Source organism: Echiichthys vipera, assembly GCF_963691815.1.
Source record: "Echiichthys vipera genome assembly, chromosome: 7".
NCBI lineage: Eukaryota > Metazoa > Chordata > Actinopteri > Perciformes > Trachinidae > Echiichthys > Echiichthys vipera.
The window spans coordinates 32,367,275-32,385,686 of NC_139832.1; the positions used below are offsets into that span (position 1 = coordinate 32,367,275).

Below are 18,412 nucleotides of genomic sequence, written 5' to 3' on the forward strand. Positions count from 1 at the left end.
CTGAAGTACTGACAGGTTTAGAGGTATGATCCTCATAAAGGTAAAGTCTGTAAAGTGCAATAAAATGCTGTGTCAGACCGGAGAAGACCTATTTTGGTCATTCAACATGATCAGTTTGTAATAAATTGTGGTAATCGTTATAAAGTTTAACAGTAAAGCTGGCCGACAGTACAATAACAGTTAAAGACAGACAGTAACCTTACCTTCCACTGCAGGGAGTGAAACCACTGGTCCCTTAAGTAGCTGTTTGCAGCCTACACACACACACACACACACACACACACACACACACACAAACACACAAACACACACACACACACACACACACACACACACACACACACACACACACACACACACACACACACACACACACACACACACACACACACACACACACACACACACACACACACACACACACACACACACACACACACACACACACACACAGAGTTTGTTAAATGTGATCTCAGGATTTTTATGAGATATGGATGCCTAAATTTTATGAACAACATGACAAATGCCTGGAGACAGATAAGCGCTGGCACTGTTAGCAATGCCACTGCAGACTGGCTGGTATCTTGCACCAGACCTAGAGCACTATGGATAATAATCAGGGTAAAGAACAGGAAGGTGACCAAGTTTTATAAATCTGCTTTAAACCATTTCATTATTGTTATTATCATTATTGTCATTAATATTATCATCATCATTAGCTTTTTTATTGTTATGCTATTGCTTATTAATATTGCTGTTATTATTGTCCCCTTTTTGTTTCCATTTAATGTACTTTTTTATTTCATTTATTTTTTTATTCTTTACTATAGTCATATATTTTTTGAATAAATTATTATTATTTTTTCCTTATTTACTCACTTATTTATTTCCTCTGAAAGGATTGTTGGATAAGAGAGGGAGGAAAGGGACTTTCCGACTCTTATTGTTTGTTCATTGTGTATTGTTTATTAATAAGAACCGAAACCTCAATAAAAAACGTTATGAAGAAAAAAAAACCCAAAGAAACCCACAGACATGGATTTCTTGTCATTTGCTCGTAGCCACTAAATCAACTACATCCTGAAAAAGGCTAAATCTTATTTATGCATCTGCGTGAAAGATTAAACGTTACCTTTTATTAACAATGTAAGTCAACATTAAACACACATTTATTTCACTTTTAAACATACAGTTCCTGAGCACAACATGAGTCTGCACTACTTACCAAATAAAATATGGAATGGTTGCACTAATTAGTATTTATTTTTATTAACAATGGGTCAATGTGTAATGTAAAAGTGTTTGCACACAGTGATGAATAACTAAGGAAATACCATCCGACTTTCCTGTTCCCCTCAGCTCTTAGGGTTTCATTGTCTTTAAGACCATCAATTTGGTGGATTCATGCTCACCACTTTCATCATAAAGCTACTATCCACTACCTGTCCAGCACCAAAAATGCACTGACAAGAATCTAGCTGGTGAGCATAATGGAGAACTTAGCAGCTAAAGAGCTTGGTGAAGACCAAAACAGAACTAAAAGGAGAGTGAATGCTGGCATGTCTGCTGGATGTCAAACAAACATTTCTTTGCCAACTCATTGGCTGCAACAGTCTGATAAGATGATATGTCAGTGTTGCTTTTACAGGTTGTTCTGCACCCCTAAGTAGCCAAAAATGCATCTTTAAAGCCCCTCAAAACTTCAAATCGCATGTATTTTTCTACAACATTCCTACTTAACCTAATAAGCAACAATAGAAAATCTAAAGTCAGGAGAAAAAAAAATCCTTGGTTATCATTTATTAAGGGTGTAACACGCAAATACGTGGCTATATACTTTATGTGAACAGAGTGGGTGTGGTTTGATATAATGTGACTGACAGTGGCCTGGTAACATAAGCAAACAGCTACACAACTGCCCTCACATTTGAATCCAAATGCTGTTAAACTGAACGATGATCACATCGACCCATGCAGGATCATAGAAAGAAGCTGAAGGAGAAATGGACTTTCAGTGCCTTTAAGGGAACACAGAAGTTTAAGTTGAACTTTAAAAGGAACTCCTCTGAGCAGCCTAGTGTAGTCCTCGATTAATCTTATAAGATAACAGTAAGAAGCACCCAGGAGCTCCTGACACATCGATACAAGATCAGTGTGTGAATGCACATGATACCTGTCACAGTGATAAACATGTCATGTCACTGTCCTCTTACTCTTCAAACAGAGCGATCCAAATCATTACTTCAAACTGGCATACATTATATTACGTGTTACCACATAAGACACAGGATCCAACATATTTATATCAAGGCTGGTGTATGCTCAACTCACTGTCATTAGACAGTGAATCATTAAGATGAATAGAATTTAAACTGAGAGACATGCTTATTTAAACTAGAGTTGTTACGCTTCCGATGCCAGTATAGGAAATGCCTCTGATACTGCTGAAAATGCTGGCATCAGCGAGTCCAGGCACCGATCCAATACCAGGTCATTTATTAGAAACAGGAATTTATTTACTGGCTTGTTAATAAGTATTCCTCTATTTATTTAGTTACGTTAAGTTGCTGTTGCACTACTGTTTTATACTTTTCTATTTAAAATCAAAAAATTAACAAATGGCTTCCATTTGCTGTATTCATTCATGTTTTACAAAGGGTTGAACCTGAGCCAGGCCTTACCACAGTGATAATCATATCACAGTCATGCAGGCGTAGCAAGATCTTTCTCTTTTTTTTAACACACTGGTATCTGTACCTGTGCTCCGTATGGGCCGATACCCACAGCACGAGTAGCTGAATCGGTATGGGGGGTATCAGAATATCTTTAATTTAAAAAAGATGAGACTTACACAGAGGATAGATAAATCAAATGGTTGAAATCATTGGATCCACAGATACTGTGTAGTTCATTGTAAACTGAAATGACAACAGGTGCAGAGGGAACCAGGACCAGGACCAGTTTATCTATACTTATTCAGCTATAACTGTTTAACAGTAAAAGTATTGAATGCCAGCAAAACAAAGTGGAATGACTTTAAGGTCAGACCCCTGTAGGTGTGATTTGTCTTTAGAGGAAGAAATGGTTTGTTAGACTGTAGACTGATTATAAGGAACAGTGTGTTCAGTACATCGACTGTTTTCAATGAGATAACCGATAAAATATTTATTTCTATGTAAACTACTGTTTTGGGATAATATTCTTACAAGAAACTAAAACTGTGTCAGGTAGGGATGCACCGATTTATTGGCAGAAATCCGTATCAGCTGATATTCACCTTGTTGACTGCCGTCGGTCTATTGGCAAATAAACTGGCATTCACAGATGGCAGTGGCTGATGTTTATCTTTGTGACGATGTTTACGCTGCGACTGCAGCTGTGGAGAAGATGCCACCAACAGACACCACCATGGCATGACGTATGATGTAAGAGGTTGAAGGGTGCCGTGAGCACGTGTGGTTTGTTTGCGGTGAAAGAAAATATCTAAGGGTTGCGTTGGCAGCAGTCAGACTCAGTCCTTGATAACCACAGCATTTGAGAAAAGGAGGACATTCTCCATGGACAGTGCAAAAGGTAAAGGGACTAACAACGTGATGGAGATGAGCAGCCTTTCTCTGTTGTGGAAGACGTGGGGTTTGGAATTCCTTAAATAGATAACATCAGTTTTATAGCAGATAAAAGAGCTTTTAAAGCAGTTTTTCTAGGTGAAAGAAGGATATATATATGAAAGGTTTCATAAATGTATATGATTGAATTTGTGCTCATTCAAAGACAGCGTAATGAAGAGATTTTTATTTTATTATTATTTTTTATTATCTATTTATTTTGTTCTATATTTATTTAGATTTCTTCGTCTCTCTGTCACAAAGGGGGAATTAATGAAAACAAAACATCGGTATCAGCTAATGGACAAATTGTTATTCTAAACATTGGTATCCGCCTAGAATTTGACAATTGGTGCATCTCAAGCCCCCACCACACTGACTTCCTGGTTGATCCAATAATGAAGTACCAAAAACGTCAGTTCTCTGAGTGTCCACTAGGGGCGGGTTTCATAACAGGGCAGTTTCTCTTTGACCCCCATGTTAAACAGGCCGTTTCACAGCATCATTACACCTGTTTAAGGCCTGGGACAAAAAAACATTCTAGTCTGTATGTTTAGCTCATATCTCCATCACAACACTGAGGAGGGTGATTTTTTTTGGACCAAGCTAGTTTTTATTTTTAGTGGAGGGGCGTGGCCTCTTGAGTGACAGCTAGCCTCTGGCCCTCACTTCTCCTCAGAGGTAAACGTCAGCCAGTCGGACGTATCTCCCTCCCCCCAACGTCACATACATGCCCTTTTTTGGTAAGAGGAAATGAGGCGGAGTCAAAGTCTGACAAGATGGAGACTCCCATAGGTGAGTCGGTTGAATCAAGTGAGAGAACGGACCCCGACGGGGATGCTACCTCCATTTTTTATACAGTCTATGGTGCATCCCTAGTGTCAGGATACACTGAAACTCATATACTGAGTCTCAACATTCTCATCTGCTTAAAATGATGCTCCAACTCTTGACACCAAGCCTCTATTTCCCTATTTGAGAGAAGGACCTGCCTATATGACTAACTAAGTGAGCACCTAAAGAGACCCTTTAGTTACAACCCACCATTAAATACATGAGTAACAAAGCTCCTGGAGTATATTTATAAACCGTTCTGCTGCTATGAAAATAGATTGTGTTTATTATTACTTATTATTATTACCGCTTGTACTCACATTATTGAAATGATCCGGGCCTCGGCTCATCACCACCTCCCAGAGATTGAATTATGTCCGACTGTTTTTGAATCTTTTCATCTGACCAAATCTGCAGTAAACACTCCACCTCTGCATCACACCACCGTTCAGCTGCATCTTATTAAATGGCAGTCGCAGGGAACAGTTGTATATAAAGAGACATCAGGACCGCCTTCAATGCTCATGCTCGTACACTTGCAATCATGCCTTGCTGAAGCCCAACTCTCTCAACCGGGCCGTGGTCAGGAAGTGTATGGTACCTTTAGTCTTTTCATGACATTTATAGATCTTTCGAATTTTCCATGTTCTTTCAGTTACTGTGACTTTCAGAAGCGACACCAGATGAAATAAAATCAAGTTTATTTATATGGCACATTTAACAACAACCAGAGCTGAGCAAAGTGCTTTCCTCTACTTGCAGGAACCCGGATCTTGGCTTGTGGATAGAAACCAGCTGAGCTTTTCCTTCAAAGCACAAACTGAATCTGTCTGGCAGTGTTCCAAACAGCTGGCAGCAGGCATAAGTAAACACAACTGATGGGGTGGATATACACTGTTGACCCGCACCACCCATAATGGGCTGAATTGTGTATCAGAGGTAATTGGGCTAATGGGTAACAGTACCAAACGTGCTCCCTGAATGACTCTGGTTAATGTGGAGACTTTTTCCCAGGAATTGAGAGCAGTTTCTCACAGTTCAGCAGGCAGGGCATGTATCCAGTACAGTTTCTGCTACTGTCTAAAACAGCCTCCAAACCAGACAGCCCAATCTACTGTCTCTCTTTTTTCTAATTTCACCACGATATCTACTTGTGTAAAAATTCATCCCATAGGACTAAAGTTCCCACTATACAGATAGCTTTAAAGTTGAAAGCGTTAGTCTAATCATTTATCACAGGCCACTGAGACAATAGTTATCTGGTCATTTATCAGACAGGGCTCTACTCTGTCCCCAGACAGTTCATCTGTTTATACAAGTGGCTTTAGAAGTTTTTGTGAAACATAATAGTCATAATACATAATACAAGACTTTGCCAAAGCTCAAGAGTTAGATGAGCTGTTGCCCCTGAGTTGATGCCAGATTACACAAACACAAGCATTATTGTCTCCTCTCAAACTGTTCATATCACAGGATCAACGTCTAACCTCCCGTGTTTAAAGCGGCCAAATCTTTGCCACCACTGCAACTGTGACAGACAGCTCAATTAAGCTCAGTAAATACCGTTAAGGCCCTTTAACTTTCCCTCATAATCTGTGTGTGGAAATGAATCAGGTGAGAACCTGCTCACTCTTCTTCAGCTGCACAGAAAGTTAATGACCCGTTCCTCCACGTTTGTTTCCAGAAATTGCTGCAGTGTCACGAAATATGAAATAGAGAGTGGACACAGTTCAAGTTATGATAATAACTGTGGTTACAACATTTCGTAGAACATTTTGTAATATTTCTTCTTTTTAGATGGAGAGCTGTTTCACCAGATTTGTTTCTAAGATGTTAAATGATTTTGAATTTTTTTAAATGAATTTGAATTTATTTAAATTCATCTTGAACCTTATGCAGTTTAAATTAGATTAATTATACATAGTTATCCAGTTTGCTTGTAAAGGTCTTCTCTTATCTCCTTTTTAAAGGTCCTGTGTGTAACATTGTACATGTATTAATAGTTTTTTATTACCAATAGGGGAACTCAAAAAAGACCTCACTGACTTTCCCAGTTGTCTATGACAGCCTGTGGACTTCTATGTAAAGGTTTTCTGGGAAACTCCAAAGGATGTGACGTTTTGCTGCAGAGTCCCTCGCCTCTCTTCAGTTCTCCTATTCTATTCAGTTCCTATATTGTTTCTATTGCAATGTCAAAAAAGCAGTGACCGAACTGTGTTAAGGCAATACTTAGGTGATTTGGGTGCGGCTTTCTGTTCTGATCATTCTGATCGCACGTTATGTTGATTTTGCACTAAAGTTCTTAATTAAATGGAAAATATTTTTATATAATACTTTTTAAATTCAATTCAATCCAATTTTATTTACAGTGCCAAATCATAACAAAAGTTATCTCAAGACTTTACATATAGAGTAGGTCTAGACCACACTATATGACTTATTTATGATTTACAGAGACCCAACAATTCCTCCATGAGCACAACAAGTCACACTATCTATAATAATAATAAATACAATAATAATAATAAAAATAATAATAACAATAATATACAGTATTAATCCAGCAATCGTGTGCACACAGTGGTGTTGAAAGCCTTCCCTATAACAGGCAGGAATGTGGAACAGACCCAGCTCTGTGGAGGACGGACATCTGTCTGCACTGGTTGGAGCTAATTTGTCAGATATTTAATTCACACATTAGTATTCAAAAATAGGCTTTGCCATGTGGTTATTTCATCTAGACAATTTATTTATTTATTGCATATCCAGAATACATGCTGTATCGGGTAATATATCCATATCGAGATATGAAATTTATTGGGATAATTGATCTTGGCCATATCACCTAGCCCTTTTATCTCTGATTCATTTTTCCAATAGTTTTTTCCAAATTTCTTAAAAATCGACCACCATATAAACATATGCTTTACAAACTTTTTCTTTGAATCTGCATGCTCCTGTGAGGTAAGTTCACGCTGCACATGACTGCACATGTGCATAGCAAAGAACCAGTACAAAAAAAAAAAGACTTGTTTTTTGGTTTTCTTGTTTATGAGATTATCCGTTTCAGGAGGAACACAATAATTTGTTTTCCGGATTGAATCAAGAAATCTAATGAACAGATGACGCACGGACTTGGTCAGATACCAATATTGATTCATTCCTTTGCTGGGTATCTACAAAACCTTTTTTGGATTTAACGTGATTGAACAGAAATGTTCATAAAGGAAGTTCAAATTAAAATCAGGAAATAGAAGAAAGATAAAAGAATAAGTAAGCAACACTAAGAACTGATATTTGACATTTGAAACATTGCTATGAGCATAATTCAGCTGCTACCAATTAAGTAAACATGTTCTCTACCCATCTCTGTTGAGAAATAAACCTGCATCACACATCTGTTTAGAGTTGCAACACACTGATTAGATTCACACACTTGTCAACATCTTGTTTGTGGCAATTGCTCTTGCAAACAAAATATGCTAGAAACAGCTGTTACAGCTGTAGCTAGCAAGATAGTTTACAAATTTGTTCCCAATTTATTTCATGCTTTTGTTATTTCAACCTGTATTAACAGCTGGCCAGATGTGTCCAAGGATTTGGTGTAAATAGGGCCATAAAATGATCTTATGTGTCCACTGGCTTATGTATAGATGACAGCAGACACGTGCATTACCTGCAGCAGGACGGTGCCACCGGGGAAGCTGAGCTGGACACAGTACTTTGGAGCATTGTCCCACGAGAGAAGCTGCAGGTCCTCTATGGAGCTGTAGGACAATGACGTCTCCATGTAACCGGTGGGCTGGAGAGGAGAGAGAAAGCAAGAGGAAATTAGTCTGCCACTGTCTAACATTTACAGTACATACTGTATATTTAAACAGAGCTGAAGGAGAAAAGGGCATTTATTTTTACTGGCAGTCAGCTGGAAAGACAAAAAGAAACATTTCCTGAGTTAACCTGCTCTGGGTAAACACAGAGCCAAACAAAACCTCCAAAGACAGCAGAATGGCAAATGCAAATGCTAATGCAAAAAGAGTACACAAAGAAATCTTTATCAGCTGTGGTGACATCTGATGTAGTTCCACGTGAATAGTTGCTGAATGCAGAAACATTGTGGAAAATCAATTTCGCAAAAGCCATTAATCACACAAATACACAAACATCAAGGAAAAAGACGTGTACTGTAGCTTTGAGTCAACACACACACACACACACACACACACACACACACACACACACACACACACACACACACACACACACACACACACACACACACACACACACACACACACACACACACACACACACACACACACACACACACACACACACACACACACACACACACACACACACACACAGCGTGGTGTGTTGGCAGGGCTCTTATCCCAGTCTCATCGTTGCAGGAGCTGTGAGCAGACGCAGCTGAGTAACAGGCCACGACCTGTTTGCTAGTCTCAATTGATTACAGAAACGCTGACAAATGACCACAAGTTTCCGGACTCAGGAACAGCAGAGTCTTGAGAGAGAAAGGGGGGTCGAAAGAAAGAACCTAAACAGATAAAAATAACGAGGCAGAGTGAAAGCCACAAGGAAACCAAACCTGTATATCTTCTAACCCCCAGGAGTAGTTTGAAGAGAAACGTTTAGTGCCACAGTCTGTCAGTAACAATGGCAGTAAAAAAATCATTAGTTGATTTCCCAGACATTAGCATCACTGAATGACTAACTGAGAGACTAACTGTATATCCACAAAAACGGCCTGCAGACATCAACTACAGTGGCTTCTGCTGCACCCTGATTAGAGAGCAATACTTTCTGCCATTTATTAGCATTTTTTTCCTCTTTTCTGGGGCCATGTTCATTTAAAAACTTGAGATACTCAGCGCAAACATTTTCTGTAAACAGAAAATCTGCCACACATGCTGCTGTTGCTGTGGTGTGCAAAGGTGAGAGCGGCTAGGATCTCAAAGCTTTCTTAAACTCTCCTTTTTCATTCTTCACACAACTACTTCTGACACTTTTAGTGTCAACAACTCCACCATGAATGCCTGTGAGGAAAGATTGTTTGAAGGTGGACTGTATTATCCCCTTTAGTACAATTCATTGCGTCACGACTGCAAATGCACACAGAAGAGAGTTCTTGGTCCCTTCCATGACATAGCGCTGTGTGGGGAAGCCCAAAGAGGACATTTTTTACCAAAAAGACTAAAACTCTTGGAGACGTGCCTAACACTTCTTCCTCAAGGGTCCTATTATGCTTTTCCTTAGTTTCTGTCATAATTGTTTAATGTGGGATGTTCATGCTAAACATGACCAAAGTTTCAAATAATGAGGTAAAGGCGTGCATGGGTAACCAGTCTAACCCCTGAGGAGCAGATCTGCTCAGGACACGGACTGCTGTTCATTTTCTTTCAGAGACTTTTTTCTACTTTCTCAGCGGTCTGACATCAAGCCTTCTCCCATTTTCAAAGAAGGTCATCTGTTTCACGCCAGGCACGCCCACTAAGTACAGCCACGCATTACTTTAGGAGAATGTGTTGCTGTTTACTACACGTAGCTACATGCTAGCAGCAAGGAAAGTTGTAATATTTGTTGCTTGTGTCGCTCATCAACACATCAACACTGCTGCTATAACACGCTCAGTTGTGTTGTGTTTGGTTTATAAAGCGTTATTTGTGATTTCTGACTTTATTCCTCCACAGTCCACTGGTAACTACATATACATATGTATATATGTGTGTGTGTGTGTGTGTGTGTGTGTGTGTGTGTGTGTGTGTGTGTGTGTGTGTGACTGACTGACTCTTGACAAGAAGGGGTGTGAGTTTGAGACCAAAACAGGAAACCTATTTAATGATATTCATAATGTTAATAACAATAACATTTGATCATGTATTCCCCCTACTGAATTTATGTCATACAGGATAAAACTAACATGATATTAATGCTGTATAAAAATAAAATAATCACTTATTATATTGATAGAACTGAGGGTAATAGTGATTTTGACTAAGGCTGGGTGATTCAATTTAACATTTATTGCCTTAAAATGGAATTGTGTTAAAATAATATATCAAGATATGAAACAGTCAGTGTGTAGCTAGTTCTCAAAATAAAATAAATGAGGTTGTCATTACATATAGACTATATTTATGAAAGTACCGTAAATGCTATATTGTGAAATATATTATCAATATATGAAATTACCAAAAACAATAATCGGAATAAATTGTAGGAGCAGTGTATTCAAATTGAGTACACTACAAAGACAAGATATTTCATTTTCAAATATTCACTCATTTTGAACTTGATGCTTGTAACACATTCCAAAAAAGTTTTCCAGACGGATGGCTCCCATTGGTCCGTTTCTATGCAGGCCTACAGCTGATAGACCGAATGGATTTTTTTGGTTCTTTTTGCTGTTTATATTGTGTAGATCGGACGACAGGACTATAAACTCTGTATGAACACTGTTACCAATAATATTATATATATTAATTATTAATAATAATTAATAATATTGGTTAATGATTACCAATATTCCAAATGGTAGACCATAGCATTAACATCAGTTGTATTGTAAATATGTTGCTATCATGATACAAAAGTAAATATATCCATCACATCAGAGGTAGACTAAATAATTACTTTCATTATCGTTTACGATGATAATGAATGAAGCATGACTGTCAAGATATAGTCAGTGTTTCAGGCCTCCACAAGCTGTCCTGTCACTCAGCTGCCTCCCTGCTTCTTCTTCTGCTGTTGCTTTCAGACAGAGAAACAGCATGTCACGGCTCTGCTCAACACACATACATCTGAGGAGTTAGATGGAGGCAAACTCCTGCTTTTTCCCTGGCGCTTCTCTGTAGTGGAGTCGGCTACACAGGTGGTTCTCTTTATTTGCGACCATCTCAGTCTCATGCAGCTCCCCCGTTACTGAAGGACAAATGCTATTCCTTTATTTACACCTCCCCCCTTAACTGAGCAAGGTAGCTCCTCTGTCTCACCCCCTCCACAGACACACACACACACACACACACGGACACACACAGACACACACAGACACACACAGACACACACACACACACACACACACAGGACTCTCATTACAGACCACGTCCATGGTAAATATTGGTTCTGGACGAGATGTCTTATTTCCTTGGAAAAGTAAACGTCTGTCTGTTTTTTTGTCTGCTTATATGCTGCCAAACAGTGTTTTACATGGAGTTTGAGCTTGAGCTGGAAGCACATCCCACACTTATGTGACAAAATGCAAAATAAAGAGCAAAAAATGAAATAGTGTGCTGAAGGAGAAGAATGGTGTGTCTGAATAGGCAGAGACAGAGCAGAATGGAGACAAACAGAAGGGACTTCAATTTTCTGATAACCAGCCGAGGTTACCATAGATACTACATCCTGCACACATGCATGCAGTGATTGCGCCCCCCCCCCCCCCTCCTTCTCTCCTCCTCTCCGACTCTGCCTTTCCTTATTTCTAAACGACTGTTTTCCTGCTCCCAGTCCTCTTGTTTTCTCTCTTTCCTCGTTCTGTCTCTTTCTGTTCTGCTTTTCATCATGGAGGAGGGTTGGAGGAAGCTGTGGCTCCTCTCCTCACTGCTGTGTTAACATATAAACAAGGGGATGGAGATGGAGATCATATCACTGAAAGCAACGGAGAGTATGGCAATATGAGCCTTATAGAGACAATCGTATTCAAAAATATGTTTATCAATAAATAATAATGTTCAGGCCCTCCTGGGCTTGTTGTGTGCACATACCAAGTCTGTTGCAATGGAACGTAGCCTTCACTAGCAGCTAACACTAGCGGATAAGTCGATCGACCAAAAATACTCTGTAACTATTTTGATAATTACAGAGCCACCCTGGTGTCGGATGAGAAAAATAAATAGCTGTGTAAAAATCTGTGCACACAGATGAGTAAAGTGAGGGAACCGATTAGTAAACTGTTGGAACAGATTAGTAAAGTCAGGGAACAGATTAGTAAACTGAGGGAACAGATTTAAAGTGTGGGAACAGATTAGTAAACTGAGGGAACAGATTTTTAAACTGTGGATATAGATTAGTAAAGTGAGGGAACAGATTAGTAAACGAAGGGAACAGATTAGTAAACTGTGGATACAGACTAGTAAACTGTGGATACAGACAAGTAAACTAAGGGAACAGATTAGTTAACTGTGGGAACAGATTAGTAAACTGAGGGAACATATTTTTAAACTGTGGGAACAGATTAGTAAACTGTGGGAACAGATTAGTAAACTATTGGAACAGATTAGTAAAGTGAGGGAACAGATTAGTAAACTGAGGGAACAGATTTTTAAACTGTGGGAACAGATTAGTAAACTGTGGATAGGGATTAGTAAACTGAGGGAACCGATTAGTCAACTGTGGATATAGATTAGTAAAGTGAGGGAACAGATTAGTAAACGAAGGGAACAGATAAGTAAACGGTGGATACAAATTAGTAAACCGAGGGAACAGATTAGTCAACTGTGGATATAGATAAGTCTGGGGGAACAGATTAGTAAACTGTTGATATAGATTAGTAAACTGAGGGAACAGATTAGTTAACTGGATACAGATTAGTAAACTGTGGATACAGATTAGTAAACTGAGGGAACAGATAAGTAAACTAAGGGAACATATTAGTAAACTAAGGGAACAGATTAGTAAACTGTGGATACAGAATAGTAAACTAAGGGAACAGATTAGTAAACTGAGGGAGAAGATTAGTAAACTGTGGATACAGATTAGTAAACTGAGGGAACAGATAAGTAAACTAAGGGAACAGATTAATAAACTGTGGATACAGATTAGTAAATTGAGGGAGCAGATTAGTAAACTGTGGATACAGATTAGTAAACCGAGGGAACAGATAAGTAAACTAAGGGAACAGATAAGTAAACTAAGGGAACAGATAAGTAAACTGTGGATACAGATTAGTAAATTGAGGGAGCAGATTAGTAAACTGTGGATACAGATAAGTAAACTGAGGGAATAGATAAGTAAACTAAGGGAACAGATAAGTAAACTGTGGATACAGATTAGTAAACTTCCAACAACAATAAACCAAAAAGATACAATTCTGCATATTAGAATAAATAACCAATTACAACAACCAACAGTCGTACCCCTCAGGACCTTACCCTTAGAAAATGTCATCCCTTCATTATTTTATCCTCTTAGGGCTCACTCACACTGTCCGTCCGTACCGTGCCCCGTGCTTTAGGGGACTTCCCCCCCTCCCTCTCCCCCAGCCCGTTTGTACTCACACTGCCTGGGCCTCGGCCAATGCTTCTTGCTGCCTATACGTCATCATCACGATGCGTGGCTTTGTTTATAAATCTTTTCATAGACCTCAGAGTTTTCTTGTCGACTGTTTTTGAATATTTTCATCCGACCAAATCTGCAGTAAACACTCCACTGAGGACTCGAAGCAGCAAACACATCATCAGCCAGAGAGCGTGGAGGATAGAGGAAGAAGAACGACAAGGTGAAGCAGGCTGACAGAGGAAGACTGAGGAGGGAAACAGCTGACTGAATGAGTGTGAGCTGCAGTGGGAGCAGCAGGGCTGCCTGGGTCAGTGCACTGAAAAGGTCGAGCAGTCACTTTAAAGGGTTCACTACACACACATCTGGAACAATAGACATGGTAGTAGTATAAGCAATATGGGAACCGTGCTGTAGATCAAGGTGTTTGTTTCTTCTTTAATTGTAAGATGTCTTCTCCTTCTTTCCTTCTTTACTTTATTTTCTTCCTCACTTTATCTTCTACTGCTTTTCTCCTCCTTTCTTGAACTTCCTTTGATATCTTTCTGTCCTTTTCTTTTCCTTATCTGCTCCATCCTTTCCTTCTCTCTTAACTCCACGCTATTCTTGTCTCCTTCTTTTTACTGCTGTTTCCCTTTTCCTTCTCTAATCCCTCTCTCTATCACTCTCTCCATGCCTTCCTCTTTTTCATCTCTTCTTTCCTTGCTTTACCTATCTTATTTTACTCCTGCACTCCTTTCCACATCCCTACTACCCTAACCTGCTCCCTTTCCTTCTTCCTTTCCCTCCTTCTTTTCTTCCTTTACTAGGGCACTACTAGGGCTGCAACTAATGATTATTTTCATTTCTTTTTATAATAATCTGGCGAACATTTTATTAATTAATTGATTAGCTGTTTGGTCTATAAAATGCCAGAAAATTGTGGAAAAAATGTGATCAGTGTTTCCCAAAGACCAGGAGGAAGTCTTCAAATGTCAGATCGAAAATATACAGCTCACCGTCATAGAGGTGAAGAAACCAGAAAATATTTATGTTTTATAAGCTGGAATCAGACTTTTCTTCTGGAAAAATAACTAATTGATTCATCGATTATCAAAAATAATTGCTGATTAATTCAATAGTTATATAGTTATAATATATACTTTTACCCATTTTTTCTCATCCTCCCACCTTCCATATTCCTCTGCGCCCCCTTTTCCTTAGATTTCCATCCTCTTTCCCCTGCTTCCTTTTACTCATAAACTCTCTTTCCTTCTCTCCTCCTCTTTTAGTCTTATGTTTATGTTGTTCCATCTTCGCTGTTTAATATAATATTACAAATGACTAATCATATTAAAGAAGGAACTGGCTGTGATGAAACAGCACAGTCGCAAAAAACAGCAGATCCCCTGTGTAATACACTAAGTATGTAAGAGAGTAGGATGTTTCATATGTAACCATATCAACCAAAACAGACACAGTGTAGACACTGAATCAGCTTTGGTTCACATGAAACTGGGGCTGAAAAAACTCTCTGCCTTGATGATTCCTTTAATTCCTATCTCGCACGTTATGTCATGTAGGATTTTATGCACCACTCTGAAGTGTTTAAATTGTAAACTTATTAATGGTAAATTGCGAGTGTATTGCCTTCAACACACACATTTCGTTTCTCTCTCTCTCTCACACACACACACACACACACACACACACACACACACACACACACACACACACACACACACACACACACACACACACACACACACACACACACACACACACACACACACACACACACACACACACACACACACACACACACACACACACACACACACACACACACACACACACACACACACCTGTGTTTGGTTACCACACCAAATAGGCCTACCCCAGTCATAATATTTCATTTTTCAGTAATGGTTAGTAATAAGTAATGGTAATTTAGTGATGGTTAGTAATAACGCAAAATTATATTACTTGAATTATATATATTTATAAATGATATATATATAATTAAAGTATAATTATATATATGTAAAATTATATTACTAGATTACTCGATTAATCGATGGAATAATCAGTAGAATACTCAATTACAAAAGGATTCAATAGCTGCAGCCCTACATAAAACCCTTCATGGTCTTTTGCTGTGTTGTAAGTTTGCTTGCATCCCACAGAGTGACACCAGCCCTCCTGTTGAAGCCAGATAGCGAGTTGATAAGAGGGCAAATGAGTGCACATTTCTTCCTGTTCCCGTCATCAAGCAAACAATATCATTTCACATCCTGTGTTCCCCCGGTTTCATATTTACCAATAATCACACAACAGTAGTTCCCAATAAAAGGACATTCAGCAGTGGCCCAGATTTGAAGGGTGACCGAGGTGATTTGATACTTGTTTGTTCAAAGACCCTCAGTGGGAACAACTGATTGATCACCAACATAACCATGTCATATACTCTGTTTAGAGACACACACCGCGGAACTCATGCGAAGCTGCTGGACTCATGTATGACGTAATCGGGCATTAAAGAGTCACTTCCCAGAATGATAAGCCGCCCTACTTCTCCATTTGCTAAGGAACAACTTAATTACTGCTCGTAAACTTGGTGGAGGACAAAAACACACTGTTGACCTGCAGTGTCATCAAGTCATGCAGGCCTTCACAGAGGAGAGGAAAGAAAGCACTTCTGTTGAGTTAGCTGTTTGGGGATGATGCTTAGTACTGCAATTTTCTCTAAAAAACTGTTCCAAGAAACTTTTCAACCCAAAGATAAAAGGTGTGTAAGTTTTGACTCGAAATTAACTTGACAAGAATAACAGCTCCTACAAATTCTGACCATGTCTGTTATCAAGACGCAACACTGCATGGAAAACTATGTAGGGGCTGTCAGGCTTTTGCACTCTGCATGTAAACATGGTATTTTCAACAGTATCAGTGAGATATTCCAGAGAGATACATTTCTGGAAAATATTTGTGAAATATTAGAGAGGTTGACTGAAATGACTAAAATATGCATTTGAGAGCTACATTCACAACATAACGTTCAATTGAGGACGATAACACCCTGGTCCCATAAACGGAGCCTTCACGTCCTATGGAAAATATGTTAAATTGGATTTGGGGAACACTGGTAAGCTCGTAGAACATTTGGACACAAGAATTGCCAAGATGAGATGACCTTTGACCCTTTCAAAATGACTGAGCACAACACAATAGTTTACTTTATTACTAACAGCATTGTTTTTGAGCTGGTAGGGAAGATTAAGTGCTTCAGATAAGGGTAGACCAAGCTTATGTAGCTAAAACAGAAATACTAGCTATCTCTTTTGTCCATGAATTAGGCAAAAAATGTTTTTACCCAAGTGACAGGTCAACAACAAAAGCACTCAGAACACAATGCACTGGTAATTTACAGTTCACAAATGGAAAGACCATTTTTTCCTAAGCATGTGCAGGTAGCAACAGTCCAAACAGCCATACAGTCAGGCACCCATGTCTTGACAATTCACAGCAATAGTTGATAACAGTTTAACTATTGTCACTCAGTGACAAAATACCAATATAGAGACTTTCAGTTCGGCTGAGACGAAGTAGACATAGGTCGAGTCTTGCTCCCGTAACTTTTGATCATTTGAAGCTTCAGGACCCTGAAGCTTCAAATTAACCGGCAACAGCAACTAACCCTTTGAGGTAAAATCACTGTTTGTGTCAATGGGGTTTGGTGACTTGCACAGATGATCATAGATGGATATAAAGGCTTCAGTTTGCCCTGTTTACACAACAACGCTCACAGGGGAAAACAACAAAATATTTTATCAGATGTCCCTTTTGTTGAGACGGCTTTCTCATGGGAATATATTTTGGAATATATATATATATATTTTTTGGTTGTTGCTCCCATACATTTAGGGTTGAAACTTTCTCACCTCCAACTACTGAATAAGACTTGCAAAGTAAGACCAGGAAAAAAAAAGCCCTCCAGAGTGTAAATGTTAAAAAGGCTCCAGCGTTGTGTTTGCGTGTAAAGGGGTAAAAACACTAGTGTGCTCTGATCTGCTCACGCTGGCTCACGTGGCGTACGTGTTTCCGTAACATCCATGTGCAGAGTTCAGGTAAACAACAACAAACATGTGGGACTGTTTCCATCAGTGGGACGTTCAAGTGTCCTGGGTGGAGCCGAGGCGGTGGGAGGCTGGGAGAGAAGGAGAAGGAAGTTTCGACGAATGCACCAGCTCTTGGTGCTGTTGTGTGGCAGTGCTTCACAGCTCCACCTACACACCTGACGTACACACTACATCCATTTCCATGTACATTTCACATACTTTTGCGGCACTATATCACTGTATGCACACAGATTTCCCCCCTAAGACGCTTGTGTAAACACGGAATAAAAAGTGAGAACAAAACTTTTGTGTTTCCTTTCTTCATCGTCTCCGTCTAAACAGGGCCTGAGTTCCTATAACTGCCGGCAAGGTAAAATGGTGAAAATATTCTGAATATAGCATGCACTTAAACTGATATGTCTTTATTAAGGTGGCTGAAATATGTTTTACTCGTGCCTGCTTCTCTTCACTGGGGGTGTGCCGACAGCCATCTACTGTAGTCTACAGTCTGTAGCAACGGAGTCCATAAAGTACGTTATCTGAGGCCACTCATTCAGGTCGTCCTCCCATTCCTCAATCACAGAA

At 39.3% G+C, this 18,412-nt stretch overlaps 1 protein-coding gene across 1 annotated transcript in view; it reads right to left on the reverse strand.

Moving 5' to 3' along the window:
- cmip (c-Maf inducing protein) overlaps positions 1-18,412 on the reverse strand; it is a 68,143-nt gene that overhangs the window by 34,466 nt on the left and 15,265 nt on the right. The window contains exons 2-3 of the mRNA XM_083916824.1: positions 8,116-8,241; positions 204-254 (exon numbers count right to left, since the gene is read on the reverse strand). Of these exons, the coding sequence (XP_083772950.1) occupies positions 204-254; positions 8,116-8,241 (177 nt within the window). The remainder of the gene's footprint in view (positions 1-203; positions 255-8,115; positions 8,242-18,412) is intronic.